Source organism: Desmodus rotundus, chromosome 3 (genome assembly GCF_022682495.2).
Source record: "Desmodus rotundus isolate HL8 chromosome 3, HLdesRot8A.1, whole genome shotgun sequence".
Classification (NCBI taxonomy): Eukaryota; Metazoa; Chordata; class Mammalia; order Chiroptera; family Phyllostomidae; genus Desmodus; species Desmodus rotundus.
In genome coordinates this window covers 102,474,432-102,494,383 of record NC_071389.1, presented here as the reverse complement: position 1 = coordinate 102,494,383, position 19,952 = coordinate 102,474,432, and the positions used below count along the sequence as shown (strand labels likewise).

The 19,952-nt window shown below is 37.2% G+C and overlaps 2 protein-coding genes across 2 annotated transcripts in view; one reads left to right on the top strand and one right to left on the bottom strand.

Annotated features, from left to right (window-relative positions):
• The window catches only part of BRCA2 (BRCA2 DNA repair associated), a 74,273-nt gene extending 58,007 nt beyond the window's left edge, over nt 1-16,266 (bottom strand). The window contains exons 1-10 of the mRNA XM_053920682.2: nt 16,183-16,266; nt 15,583-15,688; nt 12,874-13,116; nt 8,908-9,016; nt 7,451-7,500; nt 7,321-7,361; nt 6,999-7,110; nt 4,149-4,198; nt 3,711-3,822; nt 1,812-2,918 (exon numbers count right to left, since the gene is read on the bottom strand). Coding sequence (XP_053776657.1) covers nt 1,812-2,918; nt 3,711-3,822; nt 4,149-4,198; nt 6,999-7,110; nt 7,321-7,361; nt 7,451-7,500; nt 8,908-9,016; nt 12,874-13,116; nt 15,583-15,649 — 1,891 coding nt within the window. The 5' untranslated portion in view covers nt 15,650-15,688; nt 16,183-16,266. The remainder of the gene's footprint in view (nt 1-1,811; nt 2,919-3,710; nt 3,823-4,148; nt 4,199-6,998; nt 7,111-7,320; nt 7,362-7,450; nt 7,501-8,907; nt 9,017-12,873; nt 13,117-15,582; nt 15,689-16,182) is intronic.
• A 788-nt stretch (nt 16,267-17,054) lies between these two features.
• Nucleotides 17,055-19,265, top strand: LOC112323161 (protein ZAR1-like). The gene is given in 3 exon segments (XM_053920717.1): nt 17,055-18,110; nt 18,112-18,134; nt 18,137-19,265. Coding segments are annotated over 3 exon segments (738 nt in total). The 5' UTR covers nt 17,055-17,937; the 3' UTR covers nt 18,679-19,265.
• The last annotated feature ends 687 nt before the right edge of the window (nt 19,266-19,952 follow it).

Sequence of the window (19,952 nt, the reverse complement as noted above, 5' to 3'; positions counted from 1 at the left end):
TTGAAGTTACTACATTTTCCAACTAAAGATAAATAGGACCTACTATTTTTTTGGTGATATGCATCAACTCAGTCAAAATTAGTGCATAGTTCCAAAAAGCAGGTAGCTTTCATATAAAACTCAAAGTAATTTTATTAGAAAATAAAATTATAAAAGAATTCATTGTTAATATTGGTTTAACAGAAGATGGAGAAGCAAAGCAAAGGAAAGGAATTAGAAAAGTAACTATTTCCTTCAGTTAATTCAGTCTTTCATATTGAAAAAATACAGAAAAAGTTAACTTTTAAAACCAAGTTATACTTATGATGGGCCTGAAAGATGACATAATCTCAATTATAAAGGCAAGTGAGTTAAACTGCTCTGTTCAATTTTTTAAAAAGCTCTTATTTATTTATATATTGAGAGGGGGAGGGAGGGAGAAAGGAGAGGGAGAGAAACATCAATGTGTAGTTGCCTCTCATGTGGCCCCCCTGGGGACCTGGCCCGCAACCCAGGCATGTGCCCTGACTGGGAATCAAACCAGCGACCCTTTGGTTTGCAGCCCACGCTCAATCTACTGAGCTACCCCAGCCAGGGCTGCTCTGTTCAATTTTAAATTAGCTATCTGAATTTCCTATTAACAAGTCAAAATTATTAATCTCATTTTCTTTCATCAGTGACCACTACTACATATTAACTGTTTTATTGGTTTTAACTGATACAGATAACATTGAATACTTTTTTCTGAAAATTAATCCAAATCTCAAACAGTTCCTCTGTACTCCAGTTCTACCAAACCTTATTATTCGCTAAGATATTCCAGCCCACTAAAATCTTCTCATAGGGAACTAAATCACCTTTCAAAAGAGTTTACTGATTAAATGCATTGTTGCTGGAAAAAAATGAGTTTCACTGTACACACTCTGTATGTACAGAGATATGGTAATAACTCTCAGTAATTTAAATATTTAAGAAAATTATATAACAACCATAAAAATCACTGCTTTATTTTAGGAGTGGCTTACACTAAACTTAGCTAGAAATTATTAGCTTTTTTCCTACTCTTTTCTTGCTTTATTGAAAATACAAAGTAAATAGCACAACCTTTTGATAAAATTGTCCAATTTGAATGTAATAAACACTGGAAATTAAAGCAGGAATTATGTAGTCAATCTCTCAATGGTTATAAATCACATGCTCTGCCTCAACAGTAATGATTATACATATACCATGCATACTGATCTAGCAAGTTTGATGAAATGGTTTTGAACATTGGTAATCAAAGGCCTAAACAATAACGTGTTGACATTGCCTGTTATTAAATATAGTTGACCCTTAAACAACATGGGTTTGAACTGAGCAGGTTCACTTACATGTGGCATTTTTCAATAAATGTACAGTCGGTCTTCCCTATCCCCAGGTATTTTATCTGCAACAAACCACAAATGGAAAACAGTATTTTCCATCTGTGTTTGGGAATCCACGGATGCAGAGGGCTGACTGTATGCATTGTTCTATACCATTTTATATAAGGGACTTCAGCATCTGAGGATTTGGTATCTTGGAACTAGCCCCTTGTGGATACCAAAGAATGAATGAGTTTTGGGGAACTCAAAAGTTATACTCAAATTTCAAATTGCATGGAGACTGGCACCCCAACCATTGTGTTGTTCAAGGGTCAACTGTATAAAATATAGAGATTAAAAAAACAAACAAACAGCAGAAGGCAGTGTGCTTGCTAAAAAGATTAAAGAGATTTACATATTCATTTAAGAGAACTTATCACCATCCATATAATTGTATGTACTATTCACACACACACAGAACAGTACCTGAATCAGCATTTGTAACTGTAGATGGTACTTCAAAAGTATTTGCTTCAAATTGGGCAGAATAGTTACTTAGTCCTGATTCTTGATCTTTCTTTACTTCTAAGCTTTGATAAGATGTTTCACCATTTATAGCATAAATAAACTTTTTAGTTTTCTTTCTCAAAGTGGATATTAAACCTGTATTCTTCAAAGCTACAGACATATGTTTGACAGTGATTGGCCAGCTTCCATTATCAACTGAACTTGTACATAAAGAACTCTCCTTCTGGGAGAAAATAGTACATATTTCCAATCCACTTTCAGAAGCTTCGGGTTCCTCTTTAAAGTTTGGATCAGTCATATTATTTAAGGAAACGGAACTGGGTGTCTCTACAGGTGATTCTCTTAACCTAAACAGAGATTTTTTGATACCCTGATGAGGAGAAGCTATTAGGGAAGTTTCAGACACTACGTTCTTTCCCACAAGAGTGTACTCTTCATGTGGTTTAAGACACTGTCCTTCATCTCTCTCATTCACCACTGTTTCCTCCTTTAATGTCTTCTCTGTCTTTGGTACACTTGAAATATGTGGCAAAGAATCTTCTAAAGTAATAAAGTTGGTACATTCTTTCTCTGTGCCTATGAAGTCTTTTTCAGAATTATTTTGGTCACAAGAAGAAATATGCAGGAGGGGTATTTTCCCTGTCTGGGTTCCATTTAGACCTGAGAGGGTTAGCTGAGACCATTTGAAAGCTGGAGACTGTATAATGTCCTCAGAGATTCTGTCGCTTCCACTCCCAAAGGGCTTCTGATTCGTTATTTTTGTATCTAATGGATTATTGCCATTTGGTTCCATTTCAGCTAAAAATGAATGTTTATTTTCTTCTATTTGTTTTTTAGCTTCTTCACATTCACTGGTTTTTGTTTCATTGAAAGTATTTTTCCTAGTCTTGTCAGTTTTTATTTTTTGTATATTTCTTTTTTTATATTTAGAAACACATAATGAGAAACTATCTTCTTCAGAAATATCTCCAACCTTTTCATGTACTTCACCTTCTGAAACATTAGCCACTGACTCTCCAAAATGGTCTTTGCAGCTACTTACTTTACCAAATGAATTTCCCAATCCTGTTCAAATTTAAAACAGAAGCATATTAATAACATTTTATAATAAAACCATATAATTTATATGATTCTCACAACTTTTTTCATAGCAATAGTATGTACTAAACAATACAAAATTGAACCTTTAAAACGTTATCCTGACTACTGGCTATTTTTGGAGGGGCATGGGGGACACCCACTCTTCTGTTCTTCTGATAAAGCAGATTCTACTGTACTCAAAGCTTTTTATTCATACTCTGATCAACAATAACCTTTCTTTACCAGCTTTACACAATTAAAATTAACCCAATCTTACTTTACGTACTTAATATTCTAACATTTATCAAACCAGATGGTCCAAATTAATTTTGTGGCTCTACAACTGAGAGTAAAATATGATTTTATATACATACCTATACACATACACACTCACATATATCCAATCCTACATTTATACAGACATACACACACTAAGAAAAATGCAATATGACAATGACACAATTAGGCAGTTTTTGGCATTTCTGCAACCATATTTACTCTCTAATTAGAAAATACGGTCTTCACATTTTGTTAATTATAAGTATTATTCTTCATCTCTGTTAAGTTTTGAGTAATTGGTTTTGTTTTGTTTTTGTGTCACAACAATATCTTGAATAGTCTTGTTTTAGTGTGATGCCTTAACATTTTCATCTAAGTCAAGTTAGTTTCTACTCTTAATACTTTAGTCATCCAGAAAGGAGAAGCAATGTGTTTTAAGACGAGCAATACTTCAATGATGTCAGTTAAAAAGTCATTCAGATAAACATAAAGACTTACCATGACTTTTAGCTTCTCTTTGATTTTCGATTTCATTGTCTGGCCCAGAAGGAATAAACCTGTCATTTTTCTTCAGACTTCCATCATGATCAGAAGAACAGCTTTTCAAAATCTACAAAAGTTATATTTTAAAATTACCAATATAAAAACTCTCATTATCCATAAACATTCAACTTATTCTTTTAAAAATTTTTATTGTTATTCAATTACAGTTGTATGCCTTTTCTTCCCATCCCTCCACTTATTCTTAAACAGAGTAACAGCAGTTTCTCATAGGAAGTCAAAGAAAATCACATATAGAAACAGGTTTAGAGACTTTCTCAAAGGCTTAGATAAATCATAAATTAAGGAATGAAAAAGGCAAGATAAATAATTTTTCATGGCATACTAAAATTATAAGCAACTACAACAGCATATCAATCTTTCCTATTTACTTACAGCAGTAGTATCATTAGGAAATATGGTTGTAGGTGCTTCTTCATCTCTGACTGTAAAAAAAAAATTCAATTGACCTATATGTATTGTACATCATACAGTACAGTTAATGCAAAAACTTAGAAATTTTTTTGGTCAGACATCAAAAGACATAAACACTACTGGATTAAATGACACATTTCAAAGAAACCTGACCCAAATATACTATTTAGAAAGGTCAATCAACACAGTGAATAAGCTATAGTCACTTCCTTAGTACAATTTGCAAAGGGGTAAGAAATTATGGTTTGGTGACCCTGACTCTAAGGTGATACTGTCTGCTAAGACTTGGAGAATCAGATTAAGCTGTGGAGTCACGACTTGAAAACTAATGCCTGTAGATGTTAGCATTTATTTAGATGATAATACAGTCTAAAGGCATACCATATGTTAAACACTTTTTAATTTTTATCATGCTTTTACCTGTATTATTGCATCTGAGCAACAAAAGAGCAAATTTATTTTTTCAGCTAAAGAATCAAAATGGAATGCATTTTTGCTAGAATAAAATTCTGATTTGCAAATAAATTAATCTGACTCCTATAGAATATACAACATAACATACTTCTGATTCATACAAGTCTGCTCTAAACAAAATACCATATTTTGCCACATATAATGTGCTCCTGTGTATAATGTGCATCCATGTTTTTGGCCCACACTTTCAGGGACCTTTCATTTTACTTCTTTAATTAATTATTTTACTTATTTATATTTAGAAACAAAACCAGGAGTTCCAGCCAAGATGGAAGTGTAGGTAGAAACCCTTCATTTCCTCGCACAACCAAAAGGAGGATAACAACCAATCTAAAAACAAGAAACAAACAGAAGTGCCAGAAAATCAAACTGCATGGAACTCCGACAATCAAGGAATTAAACCAGACCAGCAGGAGGGAGACAAGGGAGATAGGGCAGACAGGCAGGCGGAGAAAACCCACAGCAAAGCAGTGGACCATGCGAGCAGGGTGGCTGAATGGGAAACTGAGACCCAGAGCCAACTGTGTCCTATGGCTGGAGTTACCACGGTGGGAACAACTCCCAGTCTCATACAAGTTCACTGGAAAGTGGGGCAAGAGCTGAGCAAGCATTGTTCCCTCTCTGACCCCACAGACAGCACCACAATGCAGCAAGGAGGGTTGCCCTGCTGTGGTGAATACCTAAGGCTCCACCCCTTACAACTTAACAAGTACACTGAAACAAAGAAATATGGCCCAAATGAAAGAACAGAACAAGACTTCAGAAAAGAGCTAAGTGATAAGGAGATAGCCAACCTAATGCAGAGTTCAAAACACTGGTAATCAAAATGCTCACAGAACTGATTGAGCTTGGTCAAAAAATGAAAGAAGGATACCCAAAGTGAAATAAAGCAAAATATTCAGGGAACCAACAGTGACAGGAAGGAAACCAGGACTCAAAGCAACGATTTGGAACAAAAGGAAGAAATAAACATCCAACAGGAACAGAATGAAGAAACAAGAATTCAAAAACATGAAGAGAGGCTTAGGAACCTCCAGGACAACTTTATACACTCCAATATCTGAATTATAGGGGTACCATAAGGAGAAGAACAGCAGCAAGAAATTGAAAACTTATTTCAACAAATAATGAAGGAAAATTTCCCCAATCTGGTGAAGGAATTAGACTTCCAGGAAGTCCAGGAAGCCCAGAGAGTCCCAAAGAAGTTGGACCCAAAGAGGAACACAACAAGGCATATCATTATCAACTTACCAAAGATTAAGGATAAAGAGAGAATCTTAAAAGCAGCAAGAGAAAAGGAGAGAGTTACCTACAAAGAAGTGCCCATAAGACTATCAGCTGATTTCTCAAAAGAAACCTTGCAGGCAGGAAGGGGCTGGAAAGAAGTATTCCAAGTCATGAAAGGCAAGGACCTACATCCAAGATTACTGTATCCAGCAAAGCTATCATCGGGAATGGGAGGGCAGATCAAGTGCTTCCCAGATAAAGTAAAGTTAAAGGAGTTCATCATCACCAAGTCCTTAATATATGAAATGTTAAAGGGACTTACTAAGAAATTGAAGAAGATCAAAAACTATGAACAGTAAAATGACAATAAACTTGCAACTATCAACAACTGAATCTAAAAAAAAGAAAAACAAAAAAAAAAAACCCTAAGCAAACTAGAACAGGAACAGAATCAGAGAAATGGACATCACATGGAGGGTTTTCAGTGGGGAGGGGGAGGGGAGGAATGGACGGAAAGGTACAGGGAATAAGAAGCATAATCGGTAGGCATAAAATAGACGGGGAAAGATTAAGTGGTATAGGAAACAAAGAATTCAAAAAACTTATATGTACAACCCATGGATATGAACTAAGTGGGTAGAATGCTGGAGGGTTGGGGGGTGCAGGGCGGTGGGGGATAAAGAGTGATAAATTGGGAAAACTGTAATAGCATAATCAATAAAATATACTCTAAAAAAAGAAAAAAAACCTGTTATCATATTCCAGGGTATTATTTTGCATACAGTATCATTATTGCTTTCTAGAGTTACACTTCTAATGTATGAGCATAAATAAAGAATTAAAAGCATTTATATAGATATGGAATTAGCACTACCCATGTATAATACACATCCTTATTTTCCCCTCAAAAATTTGGGCAAAAAAGTATGCATTATACATGGTAAAATGTGGTAATACTATTTTGAACTAATATGTTTATGAAAGACAGGATCACCTAATTTATTTACTATTTAATTACCTTTTCATATTTTCTTTTTAACACAAAGTATTAGAGATGATGATTTATCAACATCATTTAATTTATTAGAAAAAAACACTTGATAGTATTACCTATGACCACAGTAGAACTAAGGGTTGGTGGTGTGGCTAAAGAACTTGACCAAGACATATCAGGATCTACCTCAGCCCCTAGACTTTCAGAAATATGTTTCCGAGTCTGACCCTGGAAATAAAGAAAACAGCTTATTACATAGAAAGACACTGATGAGTATTTTTTAAATATTTTTTAATTCACTTATTTTTTTCATTTATAATTTTCTGAATTCCTACGTGAGACCACAGGTACATAACTATAAATCTCAGATCAAAGGTATTACACTGTTGTCAAATTCTCAATTAATACATAACAAAAAAAATGGGGCAGAATATTTACCTTCACAAGCTTCGGTGTATGAAATAAACTTCCACATACCACTGGGGATAAAAAAAACCCAAAAACTAAGTTTTATTTTTGTTAAAATTTAGAACATTTAAAAAATTAAAAGCCTTGTTTTTAATCATACCTGACTTTTCTCTTTGTGGTGTTACATGTGTACGTCGCACACCACCAGAACTAAAACAAAACAAAGCAAATCCCTCAGAGTATTCAAGAGATAGCAGATATGGCAAATAACATTTACTAATCTTATTGAAAAAAAAAAGGACTCTCAATCATATCATTACAATGATACTACTTTATAATATTTTTATATTACTTTTTAAAAAGTAAATATTTCATGAAAAATTAAATAACCACTGACTTATGTTTCACATGCCCATTGAAAGTAATGTTTAAAGTGCACATAAATTTCAGCTGCTAGGAATTATATACATATATATATATTTTAAAGACTATTTGTTTATTTTTAGAGAGGGGTAAGGGAGAGAACCATCTACGTGAGAGAGAAACAACCACTGGTTGTCTCTCGCATGTCCCCAACCAGGGACCTGGCCTTCAACCCAGCCCCACAACCCAGGCATTCGTACTGACCAGGAACTGAACCAGTGACCTTTTGGTTTGCAGGACAATGTCCAACCAACTGAGCCATACCAGTCAGGGCAGGAATTATATATTTTGAATTTAAAAATTATATAAAGTGAATCTACAATAGCCTCATATTCTCTCTCCAGTGATTCAAAATACATGAATAATTTATTTTAAGCTGATATTTCAAAGGTATTTTATCACTAGTATTTTTGTTACTTAAAACTTCAACGAATGTACAGAAAAACCAGTAAATTCAACAATGTAAGAAAAACAAAGTAAATGTTTCTAATGTAGAAATTAATGCAGTAAAGAACTCAACCTAAAAGGAGATTATTTAAAAAATACTGGGTTGGCCAAGAAGTCCATTCAGTTTTTTTACGTAAAATAAAAGTCACACTTTTCATTTTCACCAATAACTTTATTGGTTTGGATATTCTGAGTATGTCGGCTATCTCCCAATATTGGCTTCTAGTGGATAAAGGCCAGGGGTGCTGCTAAACATCTTCCAATGCACAGCAAAGAATTATTTGGCTAAAATGTCAATAGTACCAAGAAACTTCGCATATTGCTTTTGACACACTTGATCAGTCACAGTACCTTCTCCATATACTGCACAAAATTTTTCACGTTTCAGTTGTGTTTTTACCTTTCTTGAAATAATAAAGCATAATATGCTGAAAATGTTGTGTACTTTCTTCCCCCTTTGATATTAAAATGGATGAAAAAAATTCACCAATTTTGGTGATTTTTAAAAATGCACACTAATATGTCAGCTATCACAATACAATCTAATAAAATTGTTTCAAATGAAGTTAAAGACAACTAAGCACTATTAGAGCCACTGTACAGAAAAAACTAAACGAATTTTTTGGCCAACCCAAAAGAAGATTCTCTTTTAGGCTTTCACTCAGAATATTAGTGTGAAAATTAGATGTATTTCTATAAAACAAATACCATATGCAGGAAAATTTTTCATTTAAGTATTCATCATACCTTTCACTAAGACAAGAATTTAGAGGTGAGCTGATAACATCATTTGCTTGATCCATTTTAGCCTCCATTGTGCAACAACTTTTATGCTTACTATTGGTAATATGCTGTCCTAAAAAGAGTACAATAATTCAGTGAAGATATACATGCTCTGTATTGTGAATTTTCATTTCCTGAAGTATTTAAAACCAAAAAAGTCTCATCTATACCGGGAAGGAGAATGTACAGGGAGTTTGGTCTGAATTGGCTACTCAATTTGCCAACTCCTCCCAAAAAGGGATGTCTGCCTCCATTTTAACAACCATGTTATATGCATATAATACCCATAAGGCACTTTAAATAATATAATCAAGATACAGCTTTATCCTCAAGGAGTTCAGAATATAGTAGCAGAAAATTTTTTGAAATGTGTACCAAGTGGAAGACAAAGTGGAATGTGATTTTGTCCTATTATTAAGTCACACACAGTTCTATGATGTCATGGAGGATAAAAGTAAAGGAAAAGACATTTACTGAAAACCTACCAGGGTACCTAATCTGACCATAGGTACTTTGATACTTTTTGATACTTTTCTGCTGAAAACCTTTCAAGATCTTGGTGTCAAGATCAAGTTCAAACTCCGTAATAAAACTCTGTAGTAACAAGGCCTTCACAATCTTCTGTCTTACTTTCTATGATGACATTTTTTCGTACTCTTCTTCAGCTATTCCCAACCACTTGCATAGACTGCAAGAATGGCTCTCTCATTCTAGAGAGAACCATCGTACAAATTGTTTCTTTCTCATTTTATTTCTCTTAACCTGAAACATCCTCTTTCAGGCTCCCATTTTGAAATTATGTCTTCCAGAAAACTTTACTGGCCCCTAATCTGAGACTTAGTGCACGCTCCTCCTATGTTCCTGCAGAGTTTATCATACACTGTTCCTGTTTCCCCTGTCAGACTGTGAGTTCCCTGAGGTAGAGATTTTGTCTTACTTATCATTGTATCTTTAGCAACTACAATAATTCCTGATGTTATAGTCATTCCACAAACATTGGCTGAATAAATTAGCAAGGTTTAGAAAGGTGGGTTGTAGATAGCAACACATAATACTTCCATTCCTGTTGAACACATCTACTTTCTCAGACAATAATGTTAAGACAGGGTTTCCAAAGCTGTATGTGATTCTAGCAAATCCTACCTACAGTTTTTCAACATTCCTATTTTTTGTATCACAAATTGGGCACTCGAGGCACTTATTATTACTCTTAAAAACTTCTTTTAAAAATAGTTGCTTTAACTGATCCTACAATCTCTAACCTAGAGAAGCTTTGGGGAAGACAAGCCATCAGAGTTAGTAAGTCAAGCAAAAACCAAACTGAAAACTATTTGTAGTAGCATATACAAAACATTGTATTATATTCTCCTTTCTCAAGTGACAGGGAATAGATATAATCACTAATAAGCCAAATGCACATATAAGTTAAAAAAACCCACTTCAACAAAATATCCAACTTCCTTTTGTATCATTTTTTTATTAACGTTTGTATACAGCTGTGTCCATTTTCTTCTGTTATGAAACTTTTAAAGATGCTAAAAAGTAGCTAAACGTATATCTTGAAATTTCATCTTTTCCCTGTTCACTTTAAAAAGATTAAAAAAAGGACTTAAAAAATAAACTAGACAATGAAATACCACCACACACCTATTAGAATGAAAATCAAAAGCACAGACAACACCAAATGTTGGTGAGGATGTGGAGCAAGAGGAACTCTCATTTATAGCTGGTGGAAATGCAAAATGGTACAGCCACTTTGAAAGAGTTTGCAGTTTCTTACAAAACTAAATATAATTCTAACATAGGATCCAGCAAATTGTACTCCTTGGCAAATACCCAAATGATGTGAAAACTTAGGTCCACAATAAAAACCTACACATGAATCATTATAGCAGTTTTATTCATAATTTCCAAAACCTGCAAGCAACCAAAATATAGAACATTTTTCAGTGATAAAAAGAAATGAGCTATCATGCCATGAAGACACAAATAAATCTTATATTGCTAAGAAGCCAATCTGAAAAGGCTACATACTGTATGATTCCAACTATGTATATGACATTCTGAAAAAGGCAAAACCATACAGTAAAAAGATCAGTGGCTGCCAGGGGCCTTGTGGAAGGGTGGTGGTGGTGAACTGGAGTACAGGGGATTTTTAGGGCAGTGAAACTACTCTGCATGATACTGTAATGGTGTATACACGACATTATACACTTGTCAAAACCCACGGACCTGTCAAAGAAATCCTAATACATATAAACAAAGGACTTTAGTTAATAATAAAGTATTAATATTGGGTCCGCAATAAAAAGAAACCCAACTGTAAAGAATAAAAATTTTAAAATGAACCAGGCAAAAACAAGTACATACCAAAATAAGTATTTCCCGAATACCTTGAGAATCTCACAAATAAGCTGAGTAATGGTAAGATAAACTTGTATTTTATGCAAAAGGATGGGCTGCTGAGAAAAACAGTTCCTTACGGAACTTCAGGGATAATTCTTTTTTAAAAGATAATGCATTAGGTGTTAGAACAAAGTAGTTTAAAAAACTGCTTAAGTCTTACATTTCAATACTGAATTTAAAGTAAACTTAAAAGCAAAATGTCTTGAAACTACAGTCAACTGAATTACTTATGCACTGTAACCTTAAAAACATCAGGTTCTCTGCCATAGTCAAGTGGTTGTATTAACTCATTCCTACCCTTCCCTGATTAAGAATAAACCAATCACTGCAGATTAAATTTAGAGAATAAACCACTGGTTCTAGGTGTATCCTTTACTTTTTAGAATATTCAGTATCATCCGGTTTTAGAGCTTCCCATGACCACATTAAGACCTAAGGCTGCTCCCTTTGTTATGTCCACAACACAGTATTGTGTCCAAGCTCCTGTTGTAACAGGTACCACACTAGAATATTTATTTAAATATTTTCTCTCATGCAAGACTGACTTCCTAGAGGTTAAAGGCCACTTTGTAAGGACCTTGTAATCACATTAAGGAGTTTGAATTTTATCATGAGGGCAAAAGGGAGGTAATCCAAGGTTTGAAGCAGGGAGTAGGAGCATGATTAAATTTGCTGATTTTTCTGCTTGACAATCAAATAAATTCACTTTCTTTAGCTTGGCATTTGATACCTGCCTCTAATCTGCTTTTTAGCCTTAGGTTGTTATTGGTCCCTGTCAGATTTGACACTCCAAATGATTTAAATTATTTGCTATTCTCCTAACAAACTGCATATTCTTCATGTTTTTCCTCTGCCTAGAACACTATCACTCTGTCCCATTTTCTACCCTTCAAGATTTAACTCAAATAAATCATTTCCTATTTCTCCCAATATTATTTATGCTTTCTTCTCAATTCTCATTGTATTTTTTGTACTTTTCCATGTACCACATTCAATCTTAAGACTATAATTTATCTGTGTTCTTTAATTCTCCTTACTAGTGAATAATATTCCAAAGAAAGGGAGAGGATGTTACTTAAATCAAGCAAGCAATAAATGACCAATATTTGATTGATTGTAAATATCTGGCACATAGGCCAGGGAAACTGCTATCAAAACAGGAAATTAGATGAAAATAATATTCCCTGTCCTCTGAGACAACGTGCAGAAATACAATTTAAAGTCCTAGGGTGCGTTTTTGTTTTTGTACAGATAGGAAAGATATAACTTAGCAAATCTCAGTAGGAAGGACGTATTAATTAAAGGAAGTAGGAAAAGGAACATTTATTAAGTACCTACATTTTTATTTAATCCGAATTCATCAGATAGTATTTTTATCATCTCCATTTTTTAGGTGGGCAAAGTGAAGCCAGAGAGGTTGATCTGACCAACATAACAGAGTTAATGACAGAGTAGGGATTCTTAATATAGGTTAGTCTGAATTCCTGCTTCATATTCTTCCCTAGTCTACATCATATTACTTACCTAAATCTAATCTGTCCTTATCCAATTCTTTTAAAGGAGATCGGTACAGTGGCAGAGTTAGACATTGCTCTTTGTATATTACTGGTGTTGAAGCCAATTGATAAGGTTTTCTTTGTGGTGTTTTAAATAGGTTTGGTTCATAACTGATGATTTTAAATTCAGATTCTTCTGAAGTTTCAGAATTATAAGGTGGAGCTTCTGAAGAAAGTTCTTCAAACCAATTAATGCTTATTGGTCCTAAATCTGTAAGAAAAATAAACATCTCATCTTGGTTTTAATTAAGAGCACAAAAATTCATGAGCCAGTAAAGATCATTATAAATAAAAGGATGCTTGAGATTTGGACTGTGGATGACCTTTGTTAAAGCACATTTAATTAAACAGGATCATTCGCCTGTTCTGTTATGAATCTGTAGTAAGGTAGAAGAAGTTTACAAAAGTTACAACGAGATAGCTCTTAACTACATTAGCTATTCTAAAGTTTTATTTTTTAATCCTCACTCAAGGATATGTTTTTATTGCTTTTTAGAGAGGAAGGGGGCAGTAAGACAGAAAGAGACAGGGAAACATCAATTGATAGCCTCCTGTATGTGCCCCTACTGACTGGGGATTGAACCCACAACCTAGACATGTGCCCTGACCAGGAATCAAACCCTCAACCTTTTGGTGTACAGGACGACACTCTAACAAACTCAGCCACCAGCCAAGGCTAAAGTTTTCTTTATCTAATATTCATTATTTAAAAACAAAAACCATAGTAGGAATACATTCTACAGACACAATTCAAATATTTATAGACTATATAAGTAGATGTGATGAATCTATTGGTAAGGAATGTTTAGACTCACAAATAAAAGGGAATAAAATGATTCGTTGTTAAAGACAAATAACAAAACATCTACTCTGACCTTTCTACTCTTAAAGTAGTGCTTCTAAAAGTGTGGACTGTGGAAAAACTGGGGGGACCTCTTTAAAAGGTCCCTAAGGTAAAAACTATTTTCATAATAATACTAAGGCATCACTTTGTTTTTCACAATGTTGACATTACACCAGTGATAAGTAAAACTGATGATATTTTTGTGTGAGTTAAGGCAGTGGCAGCAAACTAGTAGTAATCATTATATTCTTCATCACCATGTACTTGTGAAGAAACAAAAACAAAAACAGAAAGCCCAGTTTAATTTACAATGTCCATAATGAATGCCCTGGCTGGTGTGGCCCAGTTGGTTGAGCATTGATTGATCTGTGAACCAAAAGGTCACCATTTTGATTCCCAGTCAGGGCACATGCCTGGGTTGCAGATTTGCTCCCCTGTCAGGGAGCGTGCAAGAAGCAATCGTTCAATGTTTCTCTCTCTCTCTCTCTCTCCCACCCTTCCCTCTGGAATCAATAAAAGAAAAAATAAAATAAAATGTCCTTAATGAAGTAAATTAGTAACACTAAAGCCCAATATTAATATTAAAAACGCATCTGTTTAATGTTCTGTGACAAAATGAAAAGTATGCATAAGCATTTCTGCATATTTGAGTATAGCAGTTGTCTAGAAAAGCACTCACATGAGTTATGAGCTGAATTAGCACTTTTTTCATAGAAAGCGCCATTTTTACTAGAAAGAGTAACTAAGTCATTCTTAGTTGGGTGGTCTGGGAGACATGAAATGAAGTGGGCTTGTCATTGAGGGAAAACAACAGCCAATGATACAATGTGAGCTTTCAAATGAAAATTAGAATTTTGTTAAACTTTACTAGGCTCTGACAGCGTGATATCCTCCCATATTTAAAAGACTTCTGATGACATCAGTGAACTAAGAAATATGATTTTTTAAAACATTGTTTACTGCAATGTGTCAATATAGGGAATATCTGTGTTATTCAGAACACAGGCACTTTCCTAATCAGTGCATAATGTTACAGTATAGATAAAAGATTCATTCAAAGTGCAAGAAAAACTAAAAGAGTTTAATGTAACCAAAGTATGAACAGTTCATGACATGGTTTCAGATTCCACATTGCAACTTTTAAGAAACTATCACTTAAGTGTTGGTGTAGTATGGGAGAAAAATTCCCATAATTAACTGAAGACTATTAAAATACTCCCTTCTTACCAACTACATTGCCATGTGAGGATGGGTCTTCCACCAAAGCAACATATCACAACAGACTAGCCGTCTTCGATTGAGCCAGATATTAAAGAGAATGGCAAAAATGTAAAACAATGTCCTTTTTTAAAATAGATAGTTTTCATAAAGATGTCATTCATTAATATGCATTGTTTATTTTTATTTGCAAGTGAATTATAACATATTTTTTAAGTTTTTAATTTAATTTCTAATATAGCAACCTACATAAAGAAAAGCTCTTTGAGGCCTTCTATCATTTTTAAGAGTATCAGGAGTACTAAGACCAAAAAAATTGACACCTGCTACAAAATAACATTGTCAATTATTCTCATTTGCTGGAAGTTCTGCTGTAAAACCAATTCTTCCTACTGCTAATCAAGGGACCAGTCTCCTCTTTATCCACCAGGGGTTCTATATCATTTGGTAAATATTCATTCTCTTAACTGGACTTATGATTTCATAAAGAACAGTTTACAGTGTAAACAAAAAAGTGAAGTATTGGATTCCTTCCAGCAAGCATGTATATTTACTTAATGTTCTAAAAACATTTGCCCAGTATAACTGATCAATTTATATAAAATTTGTCAGTACCTGCTTGGTTGCACCGCATCTTATAAATTCCAAAAAAAGTTGGCCTCTCTTTGCATCCAATAGGCATTTTACTCTACAATATTACTCCGACGCCTGGAAATTGAGTCTGCAAAATAGAACAGAACACACTTCATGAGGTGAGGCCTTTAAATGACAATGAGGTAGAATCAGAAGAGTACAGTAGTTTAAAGCGACACTGATGATCTCCGTCCCCATGAACAGCCTTTCTGACATTAATTTTAATTACGTTAACTAGTCACGTGTGGCGAGGGCTCTCATTAGCGGTAAAAACCAATTCAAATGAGGTCGTTTTGGTCCCACAGGCACCAGCTGGGGTGAAGTGGGGCGGACACAGTGTCGGAGACGGGAAACCTTGTTCACGACACACAATTCCAGAAAAGTAACTTCATCGTGTGCAAGGCTTCAGACCGACACACTAGCGACGGCTAGGAGCCCAAGCCCGAGCGGGTGGCGGGGCCAAAGAGTCCCAGGAGAGGACTAAGTGTCCACCGGGAGGCCGGTCCACCGTCCCCATCTGCGTGAGACAGGCAGCGACCACTACGGGGCTGAGGCGGCCCCGCGTGCTTCCACAATACTAACCACCTGCACAAACGCCGCTCTTCGGAACCCACAGGACCTTCCAGCGGCGACCCTCCGCACACACGAACCTCGAGCAGCCGCTTCTCTTTGAGAGCTTTCGTACGCTCGCGCCAAAGCCGCACTCCCTACGTCACGCGCTGACGACTAGACGCTGCACGCGTCGTGCGCGCACCCGGAAGTCAGACTGGCCGCCCCGCCCAGCTTAGCTAGCGAGCACCAGCGCCTGGTCGGACTGCAATGTAACTGTAAGGCAGCGGCTTCTCTCGCAACCCTGAGAGGGCTGCCTTGTGTACTCTCCGCGACTCCCTCTCCTTTCCTGGTGTGTTCTGGGGCCGCACGCGGCCTATTGTCTCTGATAGGCCTCTGTTCTGGCCCCGAAATTGCCAACCTTTGAAATCCAGCGTGATCCTTGGTAGAAGATGACCCGTTTCCGGCGCTGTTCCCTGGGGAGTGGACAGGCTGACGTATGAAGCCGAGGGACTTAAATTCTAACCCTGTGATGTTCTAAGGTAGCAGGTTTAAGACCTTTGAGCACTCTCTTCTCCTGAGAAATAGGGAGACCATCTAATCCTTCCTGCACTGTTAGCTACTCCCCTCGGCAGGCTGCCCTTCTGTCCTTTACGTTCTAATGGTACCGACCATTCCGTTTGTGCCTGTCGGCACCTCCAAACTGCCCTGAAGACAAGGCTCTGTCCTCATCACGGACAGGGTCAGACACGCCCGGCACAGGCTTAATTCGGGTTAGTTTATGGCTCAAAAGACTTCTACTGGCTTCTGGGGGTGGGCCCTACTGCTTCTGGAAGGCTCTTGAGCAGTGAACAGCAGAAGCAACCTTGGATTATAAAAACGATGGGCTCTTGTGTGTGCCTCAGGGATCATTCAGTTTGATCACAACCCTCAGCTGCAGCAGGAAACCTGACCAATATAGAGATACTAACGCTTATGGTCAGGTGGGTCTGAGTAGCAAAGGAACACAGGCCTGAGATCCTTGTGTAACAGTAACTGCTGCTTACTGTACATGCGAGTTAGTCTGCTTTGTGCTTCACAAGCAATAACCTTTAGTCTTACAATCAACCCATAAATTGGTTAGTACTGTTAGATGGGGAATCCGTAAAGTAACTTGCCTGGTAACAAGGCGTAGTTTTCATTCAAATGGGTTTGATCTCACATAATTAACTATCCTGCTATTAAATCTGCATTTACCCTCTAAATCAGAACAATTTGCTTCCCCCATCTTTGGAGGGGGGTGTCCTCACTAAGAGCGGACTGAACCTGTGGTATGTCATAGAACCCTCTGAAATATATTTTCTCTCACCATGTACACCCCTCCTCCCCGTAACTTTATGCTCGATGTTCCCCTGGTCTTTATTTTCATTAGCCCTGCCATAATGTACTTTCTCCCTTATACTCTTCTAGTATAAGGCTGCTCAAATAATTTCCTCCTAGTTTTCATTTTACTATATGCTTTAAAATAGGATCTCTAGAATGGTATGTTACTATGGGAATAAATAAATAAGCTACTTGTTTATTAGCTGTAAATAAATAAGTAGTTAACTATAGCAAGCCTGTGAATAAGTCAGCAATGGAAAAACAGCTTTGAAAAGATTTGGGAGCAGAGAATTGAAGACAGGTAAGAGCAATTTGAATCAGGTGGCAGTTAGGCCTCTGTAGGTAGGTACCTCTCCTACCACCCCTTCAATTAGGGTAATAGGCAGCCCCTCCCATCACAACCTGAAATAAGTGGAAAAGATAGGGATGAACCTGAACCAACTTGACCAGGAGAAAGAAGGGGCAGTGAAGGTGGAAGGCAGAGCAAGGACACAAACTGTACCAAGATGTTGCACTAAGCTTGGCCAGCGGATGGAGCACTTTGTCTGTGTTCCCCAGGGCATGTATCAGGGAAAACACTTGGCTTTAGGCCGGCCTGGACTCTGACCACCAACAGCCCTACTGGTAACCACTTTCCTGGCCAGGACCGGGCTGGTGGTGCCCACGAATGCTTGGGCCTACTGCATGGAGCCTTACAAGAGGGAGCAGCTTAAGGCCATTCTCTCCCAGATGAACCCCAGCCTGAGCCTGTGGCTATGCAAGGCCAATACCAAGGAGGTGGGTGTGCAGGTGAGCCTGCAGGTAGACAGGTCTCTGCAGGGCTCACTGGGCCCTCTAACCCTGTGCAGCTGCTCTCCTTGGGGCCACAGGGTCCCCAAGATGCCATCACCAGCTTGGGACCACTATTCACCAGTGATGGGCCTCAGGGGTTTAGTCCGGCTGCAGGAGGATGGGAAGGACAAGGAAAGGCAGGAGCGTTCAGGTTACACCGAGGCCAGCCGTCAGCAGCAGAAGTTACAACCAAGGCCAAGGTTGCAAGGGGACAAGCAGGAGGAACTCTGGCAGCAGGACAAGTTGGGGAAGGAAGATGACTTGAGTCCTAGGGAAACACAGAGTAAGCAGGCCCAGAGAGACACCCACCCGCTCAGGAAACCCAACTTCAGGTGAACTTTGTCTTCCCCTCCTCAGACTTCTGTAAGTACCTTCCTCTCTGTCCTCCTCCATTTCTGGGGCAATAAGAGTAAAATCTTCCCTTTCTCCTTTATTTGATGGGATGAAGTTCTGAAAACACATATTTACATGGCCTCCATGTATTGTAACATTTTGGTGAAGGAGGCTGCCAGCTTTAAGCATGCGGAGACCAGAAGTCTGGCAATCATTATTAATTGGGAATGTGAGACAAAGAAGGGCTTCAAGTTGGTGAAAAATGTGATCAGAATTTTCTTCTAGGGAGACCGTGCTGGTGGCATTGTGGAAACAAAAAAAATGTGAGAGCAGGGAGAAGAATCCCAGATTAATCCTTCAGAGATGAGACACTAAATTAATGTAATAACCTTGTGAACAGCGGTGAATGAGGTTAAGGAGGCTTTTTGTATCTCCTATACAAAGCCACAAGCAAAGAAGGATCTGGCCTTTTCCCCCCAAGATAATACAAGGCTCTTCCCCTTTTATTTTTAGTTTTTGGGACAAAAATATGGCTATTTTCATTGTAAAGATTGTAAGACCAGATGGGAGAGTGCTTATGTATGGTGCATTTCTGGAACTAGTAAGGTGAGGAAAAGTTAGTGGGACAAAGTGGGAAAGATGTTAAGTGGAGGAAGGATGTGTTTCCTAAGGGAGCTGTCTCATTCATCTCTGCATCCTCCATGCCAGTCACATAATATGTACTCAGAAATGAATTGAGCCTTGACTGGTGTAGCTCAGTGGGTTGGGCATTGCCCCACAGACTAGAAGGTCACTGGTTTGATTCCCAGTCAGCTTATATACCTGGATTGTGGGCTGGGTCCCCGACTGGGGGTATGTGAGAGGCAACCAGTTGATGTTTCTCTCCTCTCTCGCTTCCTTCTCCTCTCTCTAGAAATAAATAAATAAAATCTTTAAAAAAAAAAAGAAAATTAATTGAATTGAACTAGTAAATTCACATGACCTCCTAGGCTGCTGACCCAAGTCTTGGTGTTCTGTTGGGTTTGGTATTTCTGTTGGACAAAATGTCAGATTATTTAGATGAACTCTTACTCTTGTGTACATTGGGACTTTCTATAATCATTTTTCAGTTGGCGTATTTTGAACAGGTTTGGGCATTAGCTCCCCTGTCAGTCCACAAGGCGGGGCAGCAAGAGAAAGAATTTACTGTAAAGGCTAGCCTGTGAGAGACTCCATTAGGCTAAGCAGGTTCCCCCCTTACTTTGATTGGTTGTCAGCATATTTGCATAGGGAAAGAT